Here is a 25,405-nt window from a genome sequence, read left to right as displayed (position 1 = left end):
GCTGAGCCTGCGCGTCCGGAGCCTGTGCTCCGCAAAGGGAGAGGCCACAACAGTGAGAGGCACGCGTACCGCAAAAAAAAAAAAAAAAAACAAAACAAAAACCAAACGACTATCGAGAAAAAGTTTCACAAAAACTCTTATGCATTCAAACGTGCTTAGGAATTGAAGAGAAAGATTATTCTCAAGATTACTTATTTGTGCAGGAGATTATCTGGAAAACTTATAATTCAGTCACATACACACACACACACACACACTTTCACATTTTAATGTTCATCCTATAAAGAGCCCCTCTAATTTCCAAAGCTCTGAATGGGCAAAATGGTTGAAATACAGTTATCAAGTTACCCATAATGATGTAACAAAGATGTGTCAACATGCCATGAAGTCAACCAGGTGAGGATTCATACACGATAAGCTATTATTACTTTATAAAATCCCTTTGCAAGAGAAGGGAACTATGAAAGTATCTCTTTCAGCATCTCTGAAATAAATTAATCTTCAAGAAAGTTAGCAGAGTTTAATTTACATCAATAAGGAAAATGGAATGATTTATCCATTTTAATTATAATTTAATGTTGCTCTTTCTTTTAACAGATTAATTAATTTTCTAAATCAGGGGTTAACACGTTTTTTCTGTGAAAAGCCAGGTAGTGAGTATTTTAGGCTCTGTGAGCCAGTCTCTCTCACAGTAATTCAACTCCACTGCTGGTGCACCAAAGCAGCATGGATAAGAAGTAAGCGAATGGGCATGTCTGTTTTCATAAAAGTTTATAAAAAAGAGGCAGTGGGCCAGTTTGCCAATTCCTGTTCTAAATGATTTGTTCCTTAAGCTCAGAAGGCAGTATCACTTATAAGTACAACAAAAGAAATTTAGCCCATGAACACTGACACCTATTTGGGTACATAAATTTCTTTTCCCTTTTCTTCTGGGCTCTCAGCTATGCCTTGAATGGCTAGGATGCCCTACATACACGTGCCCTTTGAATTATAAGTGTTGGTGTTCAAGGCAGTATGTAAGCAAAGCCTAATAACAATACAAAGTGTTTTCCATACGTGACACGGAGTCAGCACATGGTCAGAGTGGGGTGAAGTTTGTCAGGAAAGCTGCCTCGTAAGGCGGTTCAAGCCGAGACCTGCTCTGAAAGGACAAAGGTGGACGTGGTCTTGGAAAAATGGATTGGGGAAGGAGCAATGAGGAGGACAGTGAGATGAGTGAGGGGGGTGATGCTGGTGTGGAGGGTGAGAATAAGCAAGCTCTACGGAGGACAGAGAGTTGCTAGAATTGGCCAGTGTGACTGGAATAGTGGTTGAGCCTGAGCTCTGGAACCCTAACGCGCAACTTTGACTCCCAACTCTCCCACTTTCTTAGGCAAGTTACTCAAGCTTTCTGTGCCTCAGTTTTCCAACCCAGTAAAATGGGGATAATTGGCACCTACCTCATAGGATTTTTATGAGGCTGTGAATGAACTAAAACACATACAGCACCTATAACACTGCCTGGTATGTTGTTAGAACTCAGTAAAATGTTAGAAAACAAGAGTGGGAGGAGAGAGAGAGAACTACTCAAGGGCAGCTGTGCTGAGATGGCAAAAAACGTATGGCTAAAATATCTTATGTGTAAGGAAGTAATCGACATTCAACCCTTCAATGATACAAAACTTCTTTCATGAAGAATTTCTAGTTATAGCTGCTGACTAGTTACTAGTAGAAATATTAACCTAAGTCCTGAGAACATGGCATCATTTCTTACAGTTTTCCCCAGCAATATGTGTTCCCCTGACACAGAATGTAATACAAGATTTCTAAACATCAGTGTGAAGTGAGATCATTCCATACCATGGATACAGGAGTAGAAAGGAGAATGTAGAACTAAAAGTAATTCTCAAATCATAAGTTTGGGGAACTACTGAGCTGGTGGTGACCCTGGCAGTGAGAGGAAAATGTTAGGGAAGTGGGAGAAGGGTGGTGATAGAATTCTTAGTTCCCAACTGCCAGGCAGACAAAACCATCAGTTTCCTTTCTGAATGCTTGCCAGATTAATTCGCACTATTTTGGGGAAATTGGGTAAGTGGTTGCAGATTATAGTAAAAAAAAAAAAAAAAAAAAAAAAAAAAGTGAATTTTGGATGATGCAACCATTCCTTCAGAAACATTCCTTCCAAAATAATGAATAAATAACTTACTCTATTTAAAATCCAAGTCTCTCTAATGATTACTCAAAGTAAAAATGTAGACGGAAGAGTTTGAAATTGCTATACTGAAATCCCCCATCCTTTCCCCCTTTTTAATCTTTATGGTCCAAATGGGGATCATAAGGGTCACAAGATCAAGGACATTGCCACACCTCCTTTTTATTCTCTTAAGCCTCTGGGCTTCCCACAACTGCTGGCAAGTAGAAAGTGAACATTACTGCTTTATCATCCGATGAGAAGTACTAATATTCTTTGTTCCTGTTGATGTAATTTCCAGGTCATTCCAGCAACAACAATGTCCTTAGCAGCGAGGAAAAGAGCATGCTGCAATAACAAAACCGGGGTGAGCACAGCACAGCTGGTCTGGTGCATAAGCAGTTACCGGCATCTCAGCAAAGCCACCGAGGCGTCAGCATCTCCTGAATCACCGTGTGGCTCCCGTGGCCGGGCTGGTCCTAGAAACATGTTCTTTAGAATAATTTATATGATAATGCTGAAAGTGTGAAGTTTGTCTTTTTGTTTTCCCATAAAAATTTAGTTTTGGAGCGAGCTTTCAGACCTCTCCTCAATCTTCTTCTTTAGACTGAAACGTCTAAAGGTTTTCAAAGAAAGGAGATTTATAAGTCTGCACTCAGGGCTGTAATCAATTTCATAATACTCAAATACTTGTTACTTTTGTGGTGTGTATAAAATACTTAGGGAAAAAGTATCCTCAGTTCTCTTATGCACGTGAAAGACTGGTTTACTAGGATCAGAATGTTAATTGTCCTTATCCAGTTAAGTTAAAGGAGACAACACTTATTTTTTCAAACATTTGGTATGTATAAAATTGCAACTATGTTAAAAGTAAAGGAAATTAATATTTATTAACCTTCTCTCACTATACTCAGAACATTTTCAAATATGCTATCTTATTTTTCTGAAAATCCATACATTTTATGATCTCTGTTTTATTGACTGAGAAATTGATCCTCAGAGAAAGCATATAACCTGCCAGCGTGGCACAGTTACTAGGTAGGTTTGTATCCAAATCCATCAGACTCCAAAATTCCCAGTCTTCATACTATTTATGCCATGAACAGTGTTACAAAGTAACACTGAGGGCTCTCATAATTCTTTAAGGAAGCAGGTAGACCAATAAATAAGAAATCACAGTAAATATTCCTGACTGAGCTTGAGGTTTTAAAGCAATGGTTCTCAGCCTGATGGGAACATTAGAATCACCTGGGGAAAATCTTAAAAATACCAATGCCTGGGGCTTCCCTGGTGGCGCAGTGGTTGAGAGTCCGCCTGCCGATACAGGGGACACGGGTTCGTCCCCCGGTCTGGGAAGATCCCACATGCCGCGGAGCGGCTGGGCCCGTGAGCCATGGCCGCTGAGCCTGTGCGGCCGGAGCCTGTGCTCCGCAACGGGAGAGGCCACAACAGTGAGAGGCCCGCGTATCGCAAAAACCAAACAAACAAAAAAACAAAACCAATGCCTGGTGGCCCCCCTGAGATTCTGAATTAGTATCTTTCAAAAGCACCTTAAGTGATTCTCATGTGCTCCCAGGGGTGAGAGCCACTGTTTAATAGGGTACATATTTATAGCCATGAGCTTATTTATTTTTTAAATTACCTTTTCCTGACATTTGGTATTTATATAGGATTATAGTTACTTTGCTAGTTATTTACAGTCTTTGTTCCTGACACACTGTAGTGGTCCGTTGAAATGGACAAGGTTCACGTAGTGCATAGGAGTTCAGAAACAGTGGCAACACCAATGATCTTTTAGCAAGTCTAATGAAATGGCAGGGACTTTGCCCTCTGCCTTCTTGTGTAAGTCACACCTAATCAAACTGTGATCTTAAGATCTAGGACTGTAAGGTGTCAGGAGAATGGCAGCAGTTGATGATAAAGACTGCATATGCTGCTGAAACTTGAAACAGACCGGGAACATGTAACAACATGTGCAAATGTGCCTACTTTATTTTTCAGATGTTTTTTTCATCACTTCTGAATGTGATCACAGTCATTGGAGCTGCATACTGCATGATGGTGTCCATCCAGGCTCTCGCGGAGGGCCCTCTCATTTGTAACTCTCAAGGCAACAGAACTTCCAGTTGTGAATTTTCATTTAAAAAGTTAACGTGAGTAACCGTTTGCTGTCGTACACAGCTGCAGCTAGTTAGAATAGGGTGGTGTTGACCCAGTTCCATGTTATCTCGCATGGGACAGATTCTTAGGGATTTAGCACATTAATCCCAATTGGCCCAATCGCAGAGAAATGGAGGAATCACTGCATTCAGAATGCTTTGGGTATGGTCTTGTCTAAAAGGAGTAGTTGACTTAGATGGATTATCCTTGTCTTTTAACAATCTACGGCTGCATACGTGCACGTATATAAAAAATTTCTGGAAATATACACCGAAAACTTAACTTTCATCTTTGGAGAATGGTAATGGAGGATGCCCTGGGGGAGGGAAGGGAGCACTGACTTTCTCCACTTCTGATCTAATTTAATTTGTAAACCCTGGGACTTCCCTGGTGGTCCAGTGGGTAAGACTCTGCGCTCCCAAGGCTGGGGGCCCGGGTTTGATCCCTGGTCGGGGAACTAGATCCCTCATGCATGTCCCAACTAAGAAGTCTGCATGCCGCAGCTAAAGATCCCACGTGCCACAACGAAGATCCTGTACATCGCAACCAAGACCTGGCGCAGCCAAAATAAATAAATAAATATTAAAAAAAAATTGTAAGCCCTAAGCATACATTACCTTTATAATTTGATAAACTGAATAAAAACACAGTAAGTAAAATAAATCTAGAGGCTTACCTATAAGCCTTAAGAAAGAAGCAGCCAATGGAATCATGCAAACATAACAGAAACACAGCACGACAACGAGTCAAAAGTGTAACTCACAGAGTAACAAACAATGCTGAAGAGTTACGTGGAAATGGTTCATTTCAGTCTTGTAAGATGGTTCTGTGCCTGAATCTAGGCACAATTTGTAAAACTGGAAGAACCACCTAATTCATTCATTACCTATATATTGTTCAGTATGGAAAATAACTAGAATCCACTTTTGTAGTTACATGAAGAAAATTTTTTCCTTTTCCTTATCTCGCTGCATTAAAAAAAATCTCTCAAAATTTGCATACCACAGTTGTTGTGGATCAAAATCCAAAGAAACTCCCTTTACTAGTAGAGCTGGAGTAGAAAATTAGAGATTTCAACCACACATGCTATACACATTCAGTCCTCAGCGCATGGCTACTCACCACGTACCAGGCGCCAGGCCAAGCTGGAGGTCACAGCATCAAGGTATTCCCACTCTAGCTGGGGACACAGACAGTTACGGAGAGTAAACAATTACAGAAGAGTGACCCTACGCTTGCTGCAAACTGCAAAGAGCAGACTCATATTCCACGTGCTGACACACTGTTGTTTTTCCCAGGCTGCACATCAGTTGCTGGTATCCAGAAATGCAAACTCTCTAAGAACACTTAGCCTTACTGTAGGAAACCAAAGATAAATCTGTAAGGACAGATGTGTTAGGGCTAAAACTTTCTCATTCTCCATACCTTGTTACAACAAGGTTTTAACCAGACATATTTGAAATGTCTTTTGTGAGTAAAAACTGTACATCTGGTTTAAGAACAGACGCAACACAGCAGTTTTGCACTAAGAACTGAGCTCCTTGAACCGGGGAGCTCGTTTTAGTTTCTTTAGCCAGTAGAAGAGTGCCTGCATGAATAGGTGCGACCACAGGAAATTGTTAATGTTCAACCCTTTCTAACATAGAAAGTTCAACCTAAGAGTAGATCCTCGCTGATGGGATATATGATGTCTACGTTTTACAACTGTTAAGAGTACAACGGCACATGCCCAGAAACCCTCATCTTAGCTATATTTTCTGGGCACGATGTTTCAAAAGCACTTTCTGTTTTACTATACATGTCCTTTCCTAGGCACAATGCTGCATTCTTTAGATGGTCAGTGGTATTCCTGAGTATCTTATTTTTATCATTTCTTTCATTTTGTTCAGTGCCATTCATCCAGAAGAATCCTTCGATCTGCAGTGGTTCTTTGAAGACTCCTGTGTTTCTCCTACGGATTTCAATAATCCCTCCATCAACACAACAGCCAGTAACTGGAGAACATACAGCTTACACTTCAATTCCATAGAAAACAAACAAAGGATTATCCATTTCTCAGTATTTTTAGGTCTGCTGCTTGTGGGCATTCTTGAGAGCCTGTTTGGGCTCAGTCAGATAGTCATTGGCTTCCTTGGCTGTCTGTGTGGAGGAGTCTCTAAGCGAAGAAGCCGAATTGTGTAGTTTAATAATAATAAAATGGAAATAATAGTTTGAAAATAATAGTTTGAACCATTTTATTTATTTTTTATTTAATTTTTTTTTTGCGGAACGCGGGCCTCTCACTGCTGTGGCCTCTCCTGCCGTGGAGCACAGGCTCCGGACGCGCAGGCTCAGCGGCCATGGCTCACAGGCCCAGCCGCTCCCCGGCATGTGGGATCTTCCCGGACCGGGGCACGAACCCGTGTCCCCTGCATCGGCAGGTGGACTCTCAACCACTGCGCCACCAGGGAAGCCCAGTTTAGTTGGTCCTGAGACTTCCTTCCTCTGGCACAGGCTTCCCGTCATGATGGGCCATGGTTCAGGATCTTTATGCTACACGTGCCCAGGCAACTTTTGAATTTATTCTCAATGTCTTTTTTTTTTTTTTTTTTTTTGCGGTACGCGGGCCTCTCACTGCTGTGGCCTCTCCTGTTGTGGAGCACAGGCTCCGGCTCAGCGGCCATGGCTCACAGGCCCAGCTGCTCCCCGGCATGTGGGATCTTCCCGGACCGGGGCACGAACCCGTGTCCCCTGCATCGGCAGGTGGACTCTCAACCACTGCGCCACCAGGGAAGCCCAGTTTGAACCATTTTAGAATGACATTTAAAAGACATGCTTTTAGAAATTCAATAATGGAACATTATCTAGAAAGCTGTGGATGAGTCAGTTTAATCCAAAGGTTGTTTTTAAAGTCACCTTTGATATACTTAAAAAACAAGTCAAGCTTTCACACTTAAGCATGTTGGTAAATGCACATTTTCACATGGAAAGAAAAATATCTTCAACGGTTGACTTTGGGGAAAAGTGGAGAGAAGCTTTCAATTTGCTTTGTGTCTTTCTGTACTTCTGTACTATTAGGATTTTCTAACTATGTTCTCATATGTGGAGAAAGGAAGGGAGGGAGGAGGGTAAGCAGGAACAGAAGTTATACTGGAAGCCAAAGTATGGGACCTTTTTATTGCATTTCTTTATACTTAAAAAAGGTTAAATATATACAGTTGACCCTTGAACAACACGGGTTTGAACTGTGCAGATCCACTTATCATGCAGATTTTTTCCACTAGTAAATACTAGAGTACTACACGACCTGCAGTTAGTTGAATCTGTGGGTGCAGAGTCCTGGATACAGAGAAACCGAGGATATGGAGGGCCAACCAAAAGTTACATGTGGATTTCTGACTGCGCGGGAAGTTGGCGCCCCTAACCCCTGCGTTATTCAAGTGTGAACTGTAATCTAAATACAATCAAGTCTTTAGACCTAATTCAGTTTACAGAAAATCCAGGGAAAGAGGACATTATTCAGACAAATTCAAAAGGTGGGACAGTAAACAGACAATAGTCCCCTGTTTTCAACAAGAAAATGTAGTATAAGAAAAATAAAAGGTTGGATGGGTGGAGGGAACTATTCTAGGTTAAGAGAGCAAAGAGACAGACATGACTCAACCAGATGATTACGTGAGCCTTGCGGGGATAACTGGGAAACCTGTACAGGGACTGGTTTAGGTAATATTAAGGGCTTACTGTTAGTTTTTTTATGCCTGATGATGGTTTTATGGTTATGTAGGAAAATGTCCTTATTTTTCAGAAATGCGTATGTGTTTGGGGAAAATGTCATGTTTTTAAGACATTTCAGCTAAAAAATGAAGCAACTGAAAAATGTTGTTACATTTAGGTGACAGGCATATGGCAATTCATTACACTCTTCAATTTTCCTATGTTCGCATTTTTCGCAATAATTAAAAAACAATAAATACCTAGGGAAAAAAAATCAGTCTTTCGAAATCTGGCTTATATATATATGCCAAACTTTAAGACAGGATAACGAAACAGTGTGTTTGTCATATTAAAATGTTATAAGATAGACAAAACTCAAAACCTACAATTTTCTGAATATGATCATTCCTGTTTTTTTTTTTTTTTTTTGGGCGGTACGAGGGCCTCTCACCGTTGTGGCCTCTCCCATTGCGGAGCACAGGCTCCGGACGCGCAGGCCCAGCGGCCATGGCCCACAGGCCCAGCCGCTCTGTGGCATGTGGGATCCTCCCAGATCAGGGCACGAACCCGCGTTCCCTGCATCGGCAGGCGGACTCCCAACCACTGCGCCACCAGGGAAGCCCCCATTCCTGCTTTTTATTTCAATTATTTATATTCACTGGGCTTAAGATTTTAGAAACAATTTACAATACATATATTATAGCTGTCCCCCTCCCCCCAATCAGTAACATCAAGAACTCATAGGCATTTTTTTCTGAACCCATTTACTGTATAAAGACCTTCTTCCTATGCTCCTATAAATACCTATTTATCCTTAACGTCTAGCTTAAAAATCTACTACTTGAGAAAGCCTTCCCAGAGTGCATGCTTTCAACAAACTAAGTTGGCACTTACCCAAACCACGGTGATCATGCCCGTCACAATGTAACGTAAATATTTTTGTTTATAAATACATCACATTAAGACAATTTAAGAGAACAGGGACCATGTCCTTCTCATCCGTTTATTCATGAGCTCTCTCCTTCTTCAGGTCCTCAGCAAGGCCTCTTCTCTGCCCAGCTCCCACCTGTCTAATCTCTGGCTAAATCCTCTTCATCTTTCAGACTTCAGCACAAGTCTCACTTTTTTGGAGAGGCTTTCCCTAACAGCCTAATGGAAGGCAGGCTTCCCTTTACTCTCTCCTTTAGCGTTCTTTCATTTACAGCAGGGGTCCCCAACCCCTGGGCTGTGGACCGGTAGCGGTCCACGGCCTGTTAGGACCCGGGCCGCACAGAAGGAGGTGGGCAGGGGGCGAGCGAGCAGAGCTTCAGAATCTGCCGCTCCCCGTCGCTCGCATTACCGCCTGAACAATCCCCCACTACCCCGTGGAAGAAACGTCTTCCACGAAACCGGTCCCTGGTGCCAAAACGGTGGGGGACTGCTGATTTACAGTACCTATCACAATGGCAATAGCATTTTAATGTGTACTTGTTTCTTAAATTTCACTCTCCCCCATAAAACCATAAGCTGCATGGGTACAGGGATATGTTTCTTTCATTCACTCCCAGTATAGTACCAAGTACCGTGCCTGATACAAAGTAGGGCCATAACGAATATTTTGTTGAATGAATTAATCCTATCTTTAGTACTCAGCTTTTAGCCAAGACTCAACGCTTATTAAATGAATGTCAAACTGCCCAGAGCCACAAAATTAAAACACAAGTCAAATAAACACGACAGCTCACTGTATTTGACTGAACAAGTCAATGACAGTGCATATAATCTTCATCAGCCTGGAAGTGGGTGAGAGATGACCCCAGTTTTCTACAGGGTCATGAACAGAGACGTGAGCCCCGCATTTCAGAGGGCAAAAGAAAGGATGGGTGGCAGTAGCACAATCAGCTGAAACAGCTGGCAAGTTAGTTCTTAGCAATTTTGGTCTCGTGGAAACTGCAGCCTTGGATTAAATGCCTAAAGCCGACGGGCCATTTGTGGTGAGGTGGCTTTTGGGGCCATGCCATCTCTACCCGGGTACCTAAACTTACAAATGCACGTCTATACACACACCCCCCCGCCACACACACACACACATACAACATGCACCTAATCATCATTTACAAAGCTCATTGTTTTTTATTTCTCACTTCCATTCCCATGTTCAATCTCACTTTGGAATCTTTATACTTTTATTTTTTTACTGCATCCACCATCTGAAACACTCTCTCTCTGTTCTTGGGCATATATCTCAAATTCCTCCTCCTTCATAAAATTATTTTTATAATCCTCTAATTCTTTAATAAGCCTTATTTCCCTCCTCCTCCATTAATCTGTCAATTCCTTAAGAGCAGGGCTTGTGGTGCATCTGCTATAACCGCTTACTACTGAGGTCAGTGCTGTGTACACACGAGTCTCTACTTACTGACAGGATAATACATCGTAAGTAAAAGAACAAGTTATGGTAGTTACATTTTTCCAAACTTGAGGCCAGAAAAAGTTCAATTTCAGTGTCAAATATGATCAAGAAGCTGGATAACAGACATTCATGCAGGAAAAGAAGGAAAGCTCTCTTGCAAATATATTTTCATAAAATTATCCCTCAAAGTGTCAGTAACCAGCAAATGCTTCAACAAGTATTCCTAGAAGTGAAAAACACCCAACCTTTAAATAGAGTTCCGAAAGTAGTGGCACAATGTACTTGCTACACTTGTACTTGCTACTTAGTTGTATGGCACTAGCCAGTATGGTAGGTTGATTACTCTGTTACTGGCCCTGACTGTATCCTTTTCTTCCACTGTTCCCTGCATCTGGAATCTTTTCTTCATTCTCTGCTTGTTGAAATCATATATTTATTTATTTCAAGGTTCAGCTCAAATATCTAAGAAGTATTTCCTGACCATCCTGACCAGGAGTGAATCTGTTCCTCTCAATTCCCAAACCACTTTCTTATAATGATGAAAAATGACTTCTAGGGAAGGGAGGCTGGCATAGCTGGACTTGGTTCTGGAGTCAGAGAGACTCAAGCTCTTTTGTTTTTAGATCTGTGACAAGGTGAAGACATGTTTCTTTGTTGTCCCCTTTTGGACGCTAAGTTGATTTCTCATTTACCCCTTCACTGAGGGTGTAGTTTTTTGGGGTTTGAGTTTCATGCAGGAGTCTCCTGTTATAGCTAGTGCCTGCCTAAGAAGACATGTAATTATATCTCCTACCCCCGTACAGCCATTAAGAGAGAACGTTCTAGGTCTCCAGTGTTTGGTAAAAGTCAATAGGGAGAAAAATAGCTTTTGTGCTTATCTCCTGGAATTCCTGCTCATGTTCATTTTTGACTTTTATGGAATCAATCCTTTTCCTGCCTACCCAACAAAAGAGGTGTTAACTTTATCCACTATTTTTTTTAATTAAATAAAATTTATTTATTTTTGCCTGTGTTGGGTCTTTGTTGCTGCGCGCGGGCTTTCTTCTAGCTGCGGTGAGCGGGGGCTCCTCCTGGTTGCAGTGCGCATGCTTCTCACTGAGGTCTCTTCTCTTGTTGCAGAGCACGGGCTCTAGGCGGGCGGGTTTCAGTAGTTGTGGCTTGTGGGCTCAGTAGTTGTGGCTCACGGGCTCTAGAGAGCAGGCTCAGTAGTTGTGGCGCACGGGCTTAGTTGCTCTGTGGCATGTGGGATCTTCCTGGACCAGGGCTTGTACCCGCGTCCCCTGCATCGGCAGGCGGATTCTCAACCACTGCGCCACCAGGGAAGCCCTTATCCATGGTTTTTTAAATCATTTTTGTAGTTTCAATTATTCACAGAAATTACCTTGAGATATACATATAAAGATAGAATATAATTAATGACATCATTAGGATATTAAAAAAGTCAGAAGACTTTCATGGGTAAAAAAAATTGTCACCAAACTCATGATAAACCCTAGGAATTAAAGAAAAGAATCCTTCCTCCAAGTATTTTTTTTTTTGGAAGGACAGGAGAGAAGCAAGAATAGAACAGTTCAATATACCTACATCTAAGGAATTTCCCCTAATTGCCTTTCTCAAAACTCACTGCCTTGGTAGAAAGATACTGAAGATGTATGGAGAATACTGCACCTAAGTAAAATTCTATCCATTTCTGAAACAAAAAAAGGAAAAAAAAAGTTTGGGAACTAAAGGCTCCCAGCACTTAGTTTCATTGATGCATTTAATCTCATCAGATTTAGTATATCAGCTAAATACAATGGAAAAGGCAACACAACTGAAGGTATTTTTATCTGAACCACTTTATAGACACTATAAATTACAAAAACAGCTGTAACAAAACCAGCGCCTACCACTACCAGGACGAAGATCTGAAAGGAAGCAAGTGGGTTCTTGCTACCTGCCAAGTCATTAATCGCTTTACTTGCTCCAGAGCTGGGAAAACTTAGGTGCATATAAAGAAACATGATATGGAATATAGCTCACAGCACAATATGATGAAATAAAATCTTTTGATACACAAATATAGCTTTGGTTGACAGTTTATTAAATACACGACATTTGTACCTTATTCTGTAGTTTTTTAAATCATTCACACGTGGACTTCGTAAAAATGTACTTTATAGAAAACCATCTGCAAAACTAAAATAAAAATAAAAATGCACATTTTGCCCACATCTTAAACTGCTGAAAATGTTAGGAATTATTTTATTGAAGGTGATCCTGAAACATGAGGTGACTTGAGTTTATTAAATCTGACACCAGACCGTGACTTCAGTAATGTTAATGTTGAAATGTGGATGCAAAAATGTCTATTAACTAAACTGTTTAATCTAACAGTGTTTGAGAAACAGGACAATATAAAGTATTATTTTTCCTTTGCAGACACTTCTCTAAATCCATTTTCTGTACACTTTTTTCTCTCCCATTCATAGAATTAGCTGTGCAGATTGATGAGGCAAAAACAAAACAAAACAAAACAAAACAACAAACAAACTAGATCCTATTTACAAAACATGCAAAGGGAGAATTTTAAATAGGTGTTAGGGCAGAACTGGTTAAAACTAAATACAGTCCAGTGACAGGATATACTTTTACTTCTGCAAATATAAGTCTTTCCCCCATCCTTTCTGGGAGAAATACATTTTCAGGGTGGGGACTGTAAAACGGCATACAATGCAAAGACAGAAATAAAGAAGTTTGCAAATTCTTTATATTTCCAGCTGTTGAGACAATATTTTTGAGAGTTGAGGTTACCTCTAGCGGCGAAACCAGAGCCAGCTATTAAGCAGCCAGAATGCTACAGTAATTGAATACATGACCATTTCTCTTTTAGCACGTTCTTTGTTCTCCTCTTCCAGAAGTTGTAGACGTCTATTTAGTTTGATTATCTAAGTAAAAAACAACATCAAAAAATGAATAGAAGCTTTAAAGCATGATGCAATCAGATTCTTTTTTTTAACATCTTTATTGGATTTTAATTGCTTTACAATGGTGTGTTAGTTTCTCCTTTAAAACAAAGTGAATCAGTTATACATATACATATGTTCCCATATCTCTTCCCTCTTGCGTCTCCCTCCCTCCCACCCTGCCTATTCCACCCCTCTAGGTGGTCACAAACCACCTAGCTGATCTCCCTGTGCTATCAGATTCTTATAAAGTAGTTTAATTTGTAAAAAGAATTATTAAAAACAAAGAGTTTCATTTGGAGCAAAATAAAGAAAGCTATATATAGAAAAAACGTTACCCACGACAGCTTAAATTCACTTAAATTCTCTTCTCTTATGAGCTTCTGTCCCTCAGCTTCAGTTTTTCATCTTTAACCTGCTTTAACTGTTTTATGCCTTCTCTGAGTTACTAAAAGGATCCCAATAATTAACCTACTGTAGTGGGCCCTGTGACCTGCCACCCATGCCCTTCAGGACTAAAAGGCTAATTCTCTACCTGTTAGAGGAGTGTCACTGGTTGACGGCACTGTCCTCGGCTGTTGGTCCTTGCTGGGAATAGCCCTGGGCTGAACAACTGCCTTGCCCAAGTGCATGCTCCCTTATGAAGGCAGCATGCACCCACCAACTGGCCTGTGATGGGGTTAAAAGGCCCAGGCCCCTTGCTCTAACTGTGAAGGGTCATCTCAGCCTCAGAGCAATTTATGGATGCACTGCTTTGCTTAAAATGTTAGGATTCTTTGTTATTGGCTAGAATTACATCAATCCACTTTGGTAATACTGCTTTATGCTGATCAAAACATGTAAATAGCGGTTTAATATGTCTTAAATCAAAATGGGAAAGTCAATTATGGTTTAATAAATAGTTTGATAGATAAAATATTTTAATCCATAGGTTCCACTGGACAGAAAATGATAAATGTTAGGAACTACCACTTTAAATATTATATGAATATAATTTAGGATTATATGATATTTGGTACATTAAATACCTGTCGTCTTAATGAAGCTGCATCTACAACAGTCATGTCATCTGAGGTTCCTTCAATCGTTGTATCTATATTTGAAATACCATACCTAGCAGATAGGAAATAAAAATATGATTTAATATTAGAACAGAACTAAAAGTACCTAGCAAGTCAAATCATGTAATATATTGTGTAATGCTCAGAGAATTGTTAAAAAGACTGGTATTTAACAGTACAAATTACTAAAATATTTACCAATCTGAACGGGTACTAATAAAGGAAAGGAAAGAGCTTAGGGTAACAACTACCTACAATACTAGGAAGGTGTCCTGAAAGTGTAAGAAAGAGAATAAACCCTGACTAAAGATATAAATAAGGAGACACTTTTCAATTCAGAGGGACTGGCAGTGTTAAAAAGGATACCTGGCTGAAAAGATTTGAGAGCTGCTATGCTCTCAATTCAAACGAAATTTGAATTCAAATTCAAACGAAATACAATTCTCCTACCATCTGATGTCTATATATGGTTCCTCAGAAGTCCCTACTGAGACTCATGGCAGGGAACACAAGGTAAACAAACTCCAGCTAAAAAAGGAAGACTGATCATCTTTTATTTCTCCTCCTCTTCTCAGTGCCTCTTCTCTTGCCATTTCTACTCTTCACTTATTTCCAATTACTTATTCTCTACTGTGTCTCCATAGAAGCAATTATAAAATCACCTGAATATATCTTGTCACTACATTCAGATCCAGAATTTAAATACTATAATTAAGAAGCGGTGTATAAAATAATACTGGAAAGCCACTAAGACAAACCCTAGAGAAACATTAAAAAGTACTTCTTGTTCAAATGCAGTTACTTCTAAAGGCGCACTGATTTGTAAATGAATGACAATAAACTTCTGAGATACAAATGCAAACAAATGCTATTATTCCTCTTTGCCCAGATTTCCACTTCTAAAATATATTTTAATCAAGATACAATTTACATACCATATAATTCACCTCGTATATTTATATCCTTACTATTTTAATCCTGTATGCTTATTTCAGTAAAATGGCACATTAACTTTTCCAAACGAGTGGATTATAAATAAACTGAATTTAAAAGTTACTCCTATGTAATCTACAGAGTTGGCACATAGAGCATAATATTGATATTTTTAATATTTCAAGCAAGTCCCTATTACAAAATGCATATTACCACACAAAGGTGTATGAAGAGAATTATATTTTTCATCCAGACACGTTAAAGTCAAGTCTATTCAGAAAATCCTCTTGTTACAAATGCCATTGAAAATAATTCAAAAATACTTTAATAAATAACGTAAAACAATTTTTAATTGTATAATCCTGCAGTGTCATCATTCTGAACGCTGATTTTAATTACACAGGCTGCAGTTTCAATGATAGATGGTATGTATTGACTTTAGATAATCTAGAACAATCTCTACATGTTCTTTTTATGGCTAAATTAACTTGCTTTCTCCTAATCTGCCCCTTCCTTCATGGGAACAGAGCAAATATACTGGAATACCAAGAGTAACGGCATCAGAAAGAGAAGTTAGCTACTAAGTCAGTAGGTGCTAAGAACTATGGCTTTACAAACATCTGAGTTAATTATTCCTTTGAACATTAAGCAGAATTCTTAAACAATTAGTGGAAAAAATAAGGGTTGAAGATTCCTCTTCTCTACACTTTATCCTCAAAATAAAACTTTTCTATTTCTGTGAGGTCATACATGAGATAAATAATTGGGGGAAAAAAATCAAACAGTAGAAGCAATTTCTTCAAAGGTAAAGGGACCCAGACTGAAGAGAGAGAATGAAGTATAACTGAAAGGGACTCCCCACAATTTAGATCCTGAACTAACTAAGGTTTTAAATATCTGTAAAGGAAATCTTCATTTGCTAAGAAATCTAAGGATATGACAAAAGACTTTACCTGTGTAATTTGACTTAAAACTAAAACCTGTATTGATCAAAGCTAAAGCTAAAAACTCTGTAAGAAATTTAAGTCAGATCACTGCCTGAAAATACTTTCACAGAATAATAAAAGGATCACAAACTTACGAGAAATACACAAGGAAAAACTTAAAACTGACCGAGTTAATACTGTAAAAAGAAACAAGTCAGCAGAGTGGAAAGGGACCCCTAAGGACACACTTTTCAATTTTCTAACCTGAATTCAGTACTAATGAGAAACCAATATTTCCCTCTTTTCTTGCCTAAAAATGAACGTGCCACCTTGCTTCCTCTCATCATAGAAATAATGCTGCCAGTTTTAAATCTACTGCTACAGATAATCCATTTCTGCTTAAAATAAATAAAACTGGCTCTGAAAAAATTACAGAAATGGTATCTGTAAATACCAACCAATTTTTTTTTTTTTTTTTTTTTTTACCCTAGAAGTTGGGAAATGAGATTTTGGCACCTGAGAACCTTAAAGTATTTGTATGTGCCATTCTATCTGTCCTTGTGCATGACAGGAAGAAATAACTACTCAGGCTAAGCATGTCTGAAAGTGTGAAAGGGACAAAAATAAGAGAGAAAAGTTTAATCAACGGATGACAAAAATTCTTAAAACTGAGACTCTGGGAGGGCTTACGCCAAGGAGTGCTTCCCAGAACTTCTGCTGCCAGTGTCCTTGTCCCTTGGTGAGCCACAGCTGCCCCCCGCCTCTGCAGGAGACCCTCCAACACTAGCAGAACCCTTGCAGCGGCCTCTGTGGAACATAAGCAAAGAACCAGGTATGCCTCATCCTCCTTTATCGCAGCAGTCAGTCTTTGAGTCGCCACACCTCCATCAAAACGAGGGCCTGGCAGAGAGTGATCCAGACAGTTCCACTTCCCCCATGCCCTGTCCCAGGTCACACGACCACACTTTTGATTTTAGTAGGACTCGGAACATTCAAGATGGCAGTGAGGGCACATGAAACTCACTCCAGAAGGAAATCTGGGCAGACTCAAATTAGTTGATTTTGTATTTACTACCTCAGAGTTCGGAAGAAACCCCAAAGTCAGCATTTGCTTTGCTCTTTGTCTACAATTACATCTGACCACATCAAGGGGGGCCAGACATTTGTTTGGGCTTATACTTGACAAAGAAAGGGTAATGGCTGACAGAAATGGGTACATCTAATAGAAAATGTGCAACGCAGGCGGAGGAAGATAGAGGACAGAGTGCTGTCTTATGGTTCTACTGGGATGTGCCCGGGTGTGCATTGCCTGTTAGGGAGAGTCTCATTGCTGCTTAACACCCTGAATTGTCTCAACCTACAGAATGATCCTGAGTAAACAACGCTGTTTTATTTTGCCTTCCAAGGAACAAAAATAACTTTGGAGCCCCCCGGGAAGCGTGCCTGGGATTCTGCAGTGGTTTTAATCCTGTAGTTGAGAGTGGGACTTTGATATTCAAGGTCTTCGACAAGAATCCCAGACTTGACCAACTATTACTAGGTCGAGGGTTTTGTATCCTTGTGCATCTCTCTCTTTCTCTCTCTCTCTCTTTTTTTTGGTCCCTATCGCCCAGGGATCTCACTGTATATATATGTGCATTGAGAAATAATTTTCATATTCATTGGTCATATGTGTTGCAATGTAAATATTTTTGATATGCCAAAATTATATATAATATTCAGTTATAATATTGACAGCAGCTTCTCAGACCACAGATTTTGTACAACTTGGTTTAGTGAATCCAAAGACTTTGTTTAAAGTTTTCAATACATATTTGTTAAGAAGTATAAGTACAGAAGCACGGTACCTCGTGATTGCGTACACACAAACACAATCTTGGTGTAATTAATCACTTTCGTTATGCCTAAAGATTTGTACAGCTAATCATTTGTCATCTGTTTACAAGTGCCAGGTAATATAATCTTTCAAGCATGAAAAGGCTTTTTCAAAAGAAAAAAAAAATTCTTAAAACTAAATTCTCTTTCTAAACATTTAACTTCTCCGGTTACCAATGCTCATTTCCCCAAATTTAAGATGATGCTTTACAGACACATTTATCTACACACTGAAAGTGACATTACAGACAATTAACAACTAAAAAGGAAATGCTGGACAGAACCTCAGGCAACAATTAAAATGATGCACATAAAACAAGGTTTAAGATGATTTTTTTCTGTGTTTTAGCATGATCGCCTATAAGCTATTAAAACCATGTTTAAATACCCTGTCTCTGATGTTCCCGTGATAACGTATCGTAACTATTTTTCTTTATACTCTTTTGGCCAGATGTCATGAATGATTAGACTCACTGTTCTCAGAGAAAAACAGGATGTACTCACAGAGAAAAGCTGTAGAGATTCAAGCTATAATATAAAGGCGTGGCTACTACATGCATTACGTCCGGCAAACTACACGTTCAGTCAACTCTTTACCCTGGTAATTACAAAGTCTCAAAGTTTACCTGGCGTTGTCATGATGAGGGTTAGAGGTGGCGGCAGCAGACCCACCACGCAACACAGGTCTAAGGCAGGTTTTTGCGGGAGAAGGCGCAAGACAGAATCAGGAACCAGAGAGTAACAAGATAAAAGCAAAAATAAGACAAATATAAGACAAATAAATGTCAAATATGTTTGTAAGTTTCAATACAATATATTTCAAACACTTCAAATATCTTTGTCTCACTGTCCTCCATTTTATGATTTTCATAAGTTTAATATCTTACAATGTGGTAAAAAACAAAGGGAACCTACGTTTTCATAACAAAATAGCACCAGCATATAATTTTTTTGGTGCTTATATTCTGATTTATGAAATTCAAGACAGAGGACAACTCTGTTCAAAATGTATAATTTCTCTCTTCTAGTTGGAAAAAAAAAATCACCAGCAACTTTAGAAGCATGTCAAGAACTGGTTAGTGGCACCTGCGTCATCATGGCTGCTCATCTGATATCAAAGCTCTATCTCAAAAACGAAAAATTTCAAGAAACTCCCATTTCTCACAATTCCTTGCCTCCCACCTCATTAATTTTGCTTAGTGCCTGGTAACTTAATATAGCAGTGTCTCATTCAAACCCTCAGCTCTCAAGAGCAAAACTGCAAGCCTCAGTTCTGGAGCTAAGGAGATCAGGGACCTGCTTTGAGGGGCATACACTGCAGAGCACATTACAGGAAGTGCAGTCAAATATGTGAGTCTGACCTTGAGAGACAACCAGGAGCGACACACGGGACTGCTGGAAATGAAGACTAAGTGCGCTGCATTTTCACCGAGTCATACTTGATTCTAGAGGACAATTAGTTCTCTACCTAGGTAAGCAGTAACCTTTCCAATAAATTTTATTTTATTTTTTAAATCAGAAAACAAAAGCTCTATGTGGTCACTGGTCAATCCGCCAGAAAGTAATCAGCAATATTTATAACCAGAGAAAGGAGACTGGGGTATAGAACCCATATAAGGATTTGAAGAATTATTACATTCTATTCTGAATGTCTCCTCCTCTACAGACTGATCAGGTTTTACCTGAATTTAAGTATCAAGACAATTCTTACAGTAAACGTTTAGTACCAAATGCACTATTTTTTTTCTGTAAGTTGGCACAGCTGTAGAATTTTGGTTACAATACAAATCACTATTTTATGTCAGGTCAATTTATACAAGAAAATTTTAATGTTTGGCTTGTATGTTTCCTAAAGGCACTACTGGTGCTTAAAGAAATTTTCCAGAGCCTACAGGATAAGAGACTTTGGGGTCAGATGTTAGACTTCTATTTTGTTGGCTAAAGAACAGTGAAAAATTACATATAGGTTTTTAACTCATCCCATCCTACTAATTAATTTATTCTGTGACACTAGGAAAACTTACTTAACTACAATCCTACATTACATTAACATAAGGTTAAAAATGAAGCCACCGCTTTGTGCTACCTAAAGCTTTTTTTAAAAAAATCATACATTGCTCAAAAGGATCTGCCATATTCAACATATTCCACCACAGAGATTTCCCTTTTATAATGCAGAGCCAGAAAATAATACAGTTACCTTTCACAACGTATTTCATTTTGCCGTCTCACACTGGCAATTGACACATATAATATAAAAGTAAATCAGAGAGGTATTTGGCAAAGTTAGAAACTTCAAGTACCACTTTCTACTATAGATATGACTTAATACATTAAAAAATCTTTTTAAGTTTGAAAATATGTTTTGTAATTAAAGTGGCAAAAGGGAATGAGATTCAAGGCTCTACAAGTTCCTGCATTAACTTGTATACTGACATTTTTGAGTAAATAAATGGTCTGACTTAGTAGAATATGTTTCTTTGCTAAAAAAAAATGGAAACTTCTACAGTAAGTAAACAGTTTGGATGTATCAGGAATTATATGAATATTTTAAAAATTAAAAATTTAAATTTAAAAATTATAAATAACAAACACTGTTTCAACTGCAACTTGGCATTTCTAGGTCTTCCAAGTAATATATTTATATGGATACTTGCAAAAAATATAAATTATTTACATACTGGTTTCTTATTCTTTTCATTCAAAGCCAGTATAATCTGTTAAAGAAATAACCACCCCCCCTCCCCCTTTTTTTGGGTCACGCCCCGCAGCATGCGGGATCTTAGTTCCCTGACCAGGGATCGAACCCTCGCCCCCGGCAGTGGAAGCGTGGAGTCTTAACCACTGGACCGCCAGGGAAGTCCCTCAAGCTCCTTCTAAAAGTAAAACTTAAGCATGCTGAACATTACTAATCTGTTAATACTTAAATAATGTTCTTTCATAGGGACTAAGTTTCTTTTTAAAAACGTTAATACTTTGCATTGGCGAGTGAGATATGGAGCTCTAGCAGGTGTCAGAAGACGTGAGCATTTCATAACTAGCACGGACTAAACAGCATTTTAAATCCAAAGAACACACCTGGTGCTTGTCCCAGGTGTTTTGGTAAATTTCTGACACCTCAGTTTTCCAAATGCACAGCACTGACCTATGTAAATAAACTTTTCTAATGTATACCTAGGATTTAACTTTGTTTTCAGATGAACTTGGTTTTAGACCATGTAAGTTCTCAAGATGAGAAAACAAAAATACATAAACCTTTCAAGAGTGTCCCTCAAAGTATAAACTAAAAATAGTTCTTATGCCAAACAACTGTGAAAATGCATTATTTTATGATAATAAAACAGGCAGACAGGTTTTTTCTTTCTTTCTGCCAAATAGTTCTAACTTAATTTAACTATACCTAATGTGATGGCTTAAGACCAAAGATAAGATATTGCATTAGCGTAACAGCCAGGAATAAAAAGCAGAAAGGAAAAAAAATGATGTACAGAGCAAGGAACATAAAAGCACTTAAAACTTTATAAGCAGTATTATTTTATAGTCATGCAAATAGAACATTATCCAAATTTCACATTCCTATTTCTTATATCTGGTAAGTCATGCTAGACAGTTCTCGTAGTAGAAATAAAAATTGATTTGGCACTTACAACTCTGATTAAATCCTGCTGAACATTTGATAAGAGATTTCAATGCAATGGGGAAAAAAAAAAAACCTTTCAAAATTGAAAGCATCCAATAACACTAATGAGAATCTAATCCTGCAGGCTCCAAGGTGTGTATCCAGGAGCAAAGAATTATTAATACAACTGCTTTATGAATTTTAAAAATCTCATTTAAGTGAATAAGATACTTCCTTCCCAGAAAAGGGAATTTTCGTTATCAATTTATTACAATTTAAAAAAATCATTTAAAGCTCAAAATAGTTTTTTATAAATAAAAAAATACAAAGTAAATTTTATAATTAGTAAGATTTTTGTACTTGTGAGCTTGAGGCAAAATTTTTCCATTAAGGAGTAAAAAAATCCAACTATTTTTCTGTATACTGCATTGAACTGTGTATATGTAGGGGGATGGCACAAATAATTTTAACGTACTGGGGCTTTGTCATCTAGCTATTATTTAATCTATATAGGATTTATAAACATCTTTCTCATTCAGATATTTTCACTATAATAGCATTTGATATGGTACAATTTGACCTAATAATCCAGTCTCTTCTAAGGACCTATTATAATTAAAAAGTTAAAGAGGATACCTGGTGAAGAATAAATCTATGTTAAGGAGGCAGGAGAAAACAGGGTTTTGGAAATATCAGTCAGGTGCCAGGTACTTTATATTCAATATCTTTTTAAGGATCTCCCATGACACTGAATAAAGAATTTGAGTCCATTATCCCTATATCTTAAATAAAGGCAGGGGATGGGGGAAGATTCCTCATAAGAATCCAGAAAACTAGGTTAATATTAGTATTACCCTTCTTTTTTAATAATAGATGAAAAAAATGAGGCCCAGAGAAGCTAAGCAATTTGCCCAAGGCCATCATGTAGCTAGCTGTTCAGTGGGGTGGATCAAGATTAAATCTGACCCCCTCCCTCAATCCATGTTTCTTCTTCTGAACCATGATGCTTCTTACAGGCTCCAAATATTCTAAGATAGTCCTTGAAGCTTCAAAGAGATAAGAGGGACTCTAAACCTTTGGGGAGGGATATATATATACACACACACCCACACACGCATACACACCTATACATAAATACGTATATACATAGATATACATATAATTTTCCCCCTGCCATGGGTTTTCTCTTTTATGCTCTTTCTGGTACAGCTTTCAGTCCTTGGACCCACACGTATGGGAGCCCTAAGAAGGGTCAGAAACACTAGTGGAGCAGCAGGAGGTGAAACACCTGGGGCTTATGTGAGGATCAAAAGCACTTAGTAAGAAAAAGTTTGTTCAGAGCAAGTCATAAGACATATCAGTTCCTAAAGTAAGAAAAAAGGTTTACTGGAAGGGCCAGCTAAATTTATTGGGGATTCTTCAAAATGCAAAGTTAACAGTCTAAAAAAAGGATCATGAAAATTCAAACACACTGACTCACAGAGTTACTACATAAAGTGTTTAGAGTTGAAGTGAAACTGACTGTACCTTCCTCATACTATGCCAAAAAAGCTCCCAAATTCCATCTTTTTAAAACACCATCTAGTAATGAAGCAAGGAGAAAAAAGTATTTGAAATAATGGCAAAAAATTTATTTGAATGAACAAGTCTAAGTATACACTACTAATGATTTTACTTGGAGATGTTCGAAAGTTAGATACACTATCCACACTGAAAATAATAAGCATTAAAAAGACAACAGCACCTGGGATTTTCAGTACAGGCCTGGAAATCCCTAGCTAAGAGGAAAGAAAAAAAACGTCCTGGCAGCTACACTGATATCATCTTCTCAGATTTGCTTCCTAATCCAACCACATTAGTAACATAAATGAGTAAATCAAAAGACTTACTGAAGAAAATGAGTACAGTTCAGTCCAACATCCCACACTCAATGCAAAAGTACCCCTCAGCATATCCCAAAATGGAATCAGGTACTTAAAACGGGTCAACAAGGTCTTGGGAAAAAAATCATTATACTTCCCGTGTATAATTAGTTATTAACTGAATTCCCTCCCTGACTGAAGAGAAGCTAACAGAACCTTGTGAAATGTGAATTTTGGACAATAATTTCAAATTAAAAGAAAGCAAAGCAAGCTGTTTTAAACCGCTGCATCTGAGAAAGAGACGAAGGCGCGAACACGAAAGGAAGACACCACAGTCCGCTAATGAGGAGCCGAAAGACAGGCGGTAAAGTTGGCGCGAGTCGCTGAGGCCCATCACCTGCGGCTTTCATCTAGAACATCCAGGATCTGCTGGCAAGCCCTACGAGTGGAAGACTGGATGAGCGACAAAATGCCACGAGCGGAGGAAGGATTAGCTCCATCGTCAGGCAGCACACGGGGAGGACAAACCCGAACCTGTTGTGGCGATGGCGTCACACTGTTTACACGAGCACAGCAAACGAAGAGAAAAACACTCACGTCAGATTTGTATAAAACTTCAGCTCAGCAGTTTCCCCAAAAACTCATATGTTAAGAACCATCGTTTTCTTGCCCATTTTTCCCACCCTTCATTTTCCCCCAAAAGAGTCAAGCCAAAGAAGTTAATAAACATATTAAATTGTTTTAAAAAACCAGCTACCATGCAGCATCTGTAACTGTAGCTTTAAACATCAAATTAAACAAACTGAATACGAAGGAACAACTTTAAGAGGGAAGAGAGCTGCGGCAAGGAGTATATTCAACCCCCAGCTTCGGAGAAGCGGCATCCTTTGCTCTGTGTGTATATCCCAGTTCAGTAAACCAAGCCTCTAACAAGCAACACTGCACTGCAACTTATCGATGGGCAGGACAGTCAGAGAATTCTGGTATATAGGCATCAAGGTTTACACACATGAATCCAAAGTGATTCCAGGAAAATGCCATTTCAGATACTTCACAAAGACAATGAAGCAATCTGAGTTTATGACGAGTAAATTTAAAGATGAATTAAAGTTTCAGAAAGCTAACAAAAGCATTTTGATTACTTAATTACATTAAAGCATAATGTTCCCTAGCTAAATGACTAAAACATAAAACTACTCCCAATTCAGTGAATACAATGAAAAGGTAAGGATGGATGTTAAACAGCTATTTCTGGGTTGCTCAGGGACAGTGATCTTAACCATTCTTTCACATGTGAGTTGCGATTCACAATTTCTCTGGCTCCCCTGACAGCACCTCCTAAAAGCTGAGAGCATTTGAATGAAGCAATTTTACAATTCTAACCTGAACTCTTTATTTTCAGAGACCTGTCTAATGTTAGAGCATGATCAGCCATATGAGGTGTTTAACTGATATACGGACTTGGCATCTGGTTTGTTGTAAGAGGTTTTGTTACAAGAGGACCATGGGAAGTGGGCTCAATATTTTTTCTCAGTGTCAGGGCAAGAACGCCTTAGACTAAACCTCATCCTTGTGTATTCTGTACGAAAGGGTGAAAGTGGAGCAGACAGTGAACAACTGAAAAGATAAAAGATTTTATTTTGATTTGTGTAAATCTTTTCTAACTTAACATGTATTTGTTTGGGAACCACAAAATAAGTGGAACAATGTTTGAAGGGGTAAATGTCATCTAATATTATTCCCAGAGTCCCAGAAAATTAAAAACAAAA

General features: G+C 38.7%; 2 protein-coding genes across 12 annotated transcripts in view; one reads left to right on the top strand and one right to left on the bottom strand.

Annotated features, from left to right (window-relative positions):
• The window catches only part of TM4SF20 (transmembrane 4 L six family member 20), a 10,342-nt gene extending 3,043 nt beyond the window's left edge, over positions 1-7,299 (top strand). The window contains exons 2-5 of the mRNA XM_007126994.2: positions 2,472-2,537; positions 4,172-4,323; positions 6,220-6,546; positions 7,117-7,299. Of these exons, the coding sequence (XP_007127056.1) occupies positions 2,472-2,537; positions 4,172-4,323; positions 6,220-6,511 (510 nt within the window). The 3' untranslated portion in view covers positions 6,512-6,546; positions 7,117-7,299. The remainder of the gene's footprint in view (positions 1-2,471; positions 2,538-4,171; positions 4,324-6,219; positions 6,547-7,116) is intronic.
• A 4,104-nt stretch (positions 7,300-11,403) lies between these two features.
• The window catches only part of MFF (mitochondrial fission factor), a 35,870-nt gene continuing 21,868 nt past the window's right edge, over positions 11,404-25,405 (bottom strand). For 4 of the 11 annotated variants that reach the window (XM_007126983.4, XM_007126985.4, XM_007126986.4 and 1 more), the window contains 5 exons: positions 24,034-24,192; positions 18,782-18,841; positions 16,971-17,087; positions 14,389-14,473; positions 12,471-13,342 (listed from right to left, as the gene is read on the bottom strand). In XM_007126983.4, the coding sequence (XP_007127045.2) occupies positions 13,211-13,342; positions 14,389-14,473; positions 16,971-17,087; positions 18,782-18,841; positions 24,034-24,192 (553 nt within the window). In that variant the 3' untranslated portion in view covers positions 12,471-13,210. Of the gene's footprint in view, positions 11,797-12,470; positions 13,343-14,388; positions 14,474-16,970; positions 17,088-18,781; positions 18,842-24,033; positions 24,193-25,405 lie in introns of those variants that run through there. The other 7 variants (XM_028482320.2, XM_007126990.4, XM_007126988.4 and 4 more) reach the window with 5 other exon arrangements.

This window comes from Physeter macrocephalus, chromosome 2 (genome assembly GCF_002837175.3).
Source record: "Physeter macrocephalus isolate SW-GA chromosome 2, ASM283717v5, whole genome shotgun sequence".
NCBI lineage: Eukaryota > Metazoa > Chordata > Mammalia > Artiodactyla > Physeteridae > Physeter > Physeter macrocephalus.
Note: the sequence above shows the minus strand (reverse complement) of the source record. Positions and strands in the feature narration are given on the sequence as shown.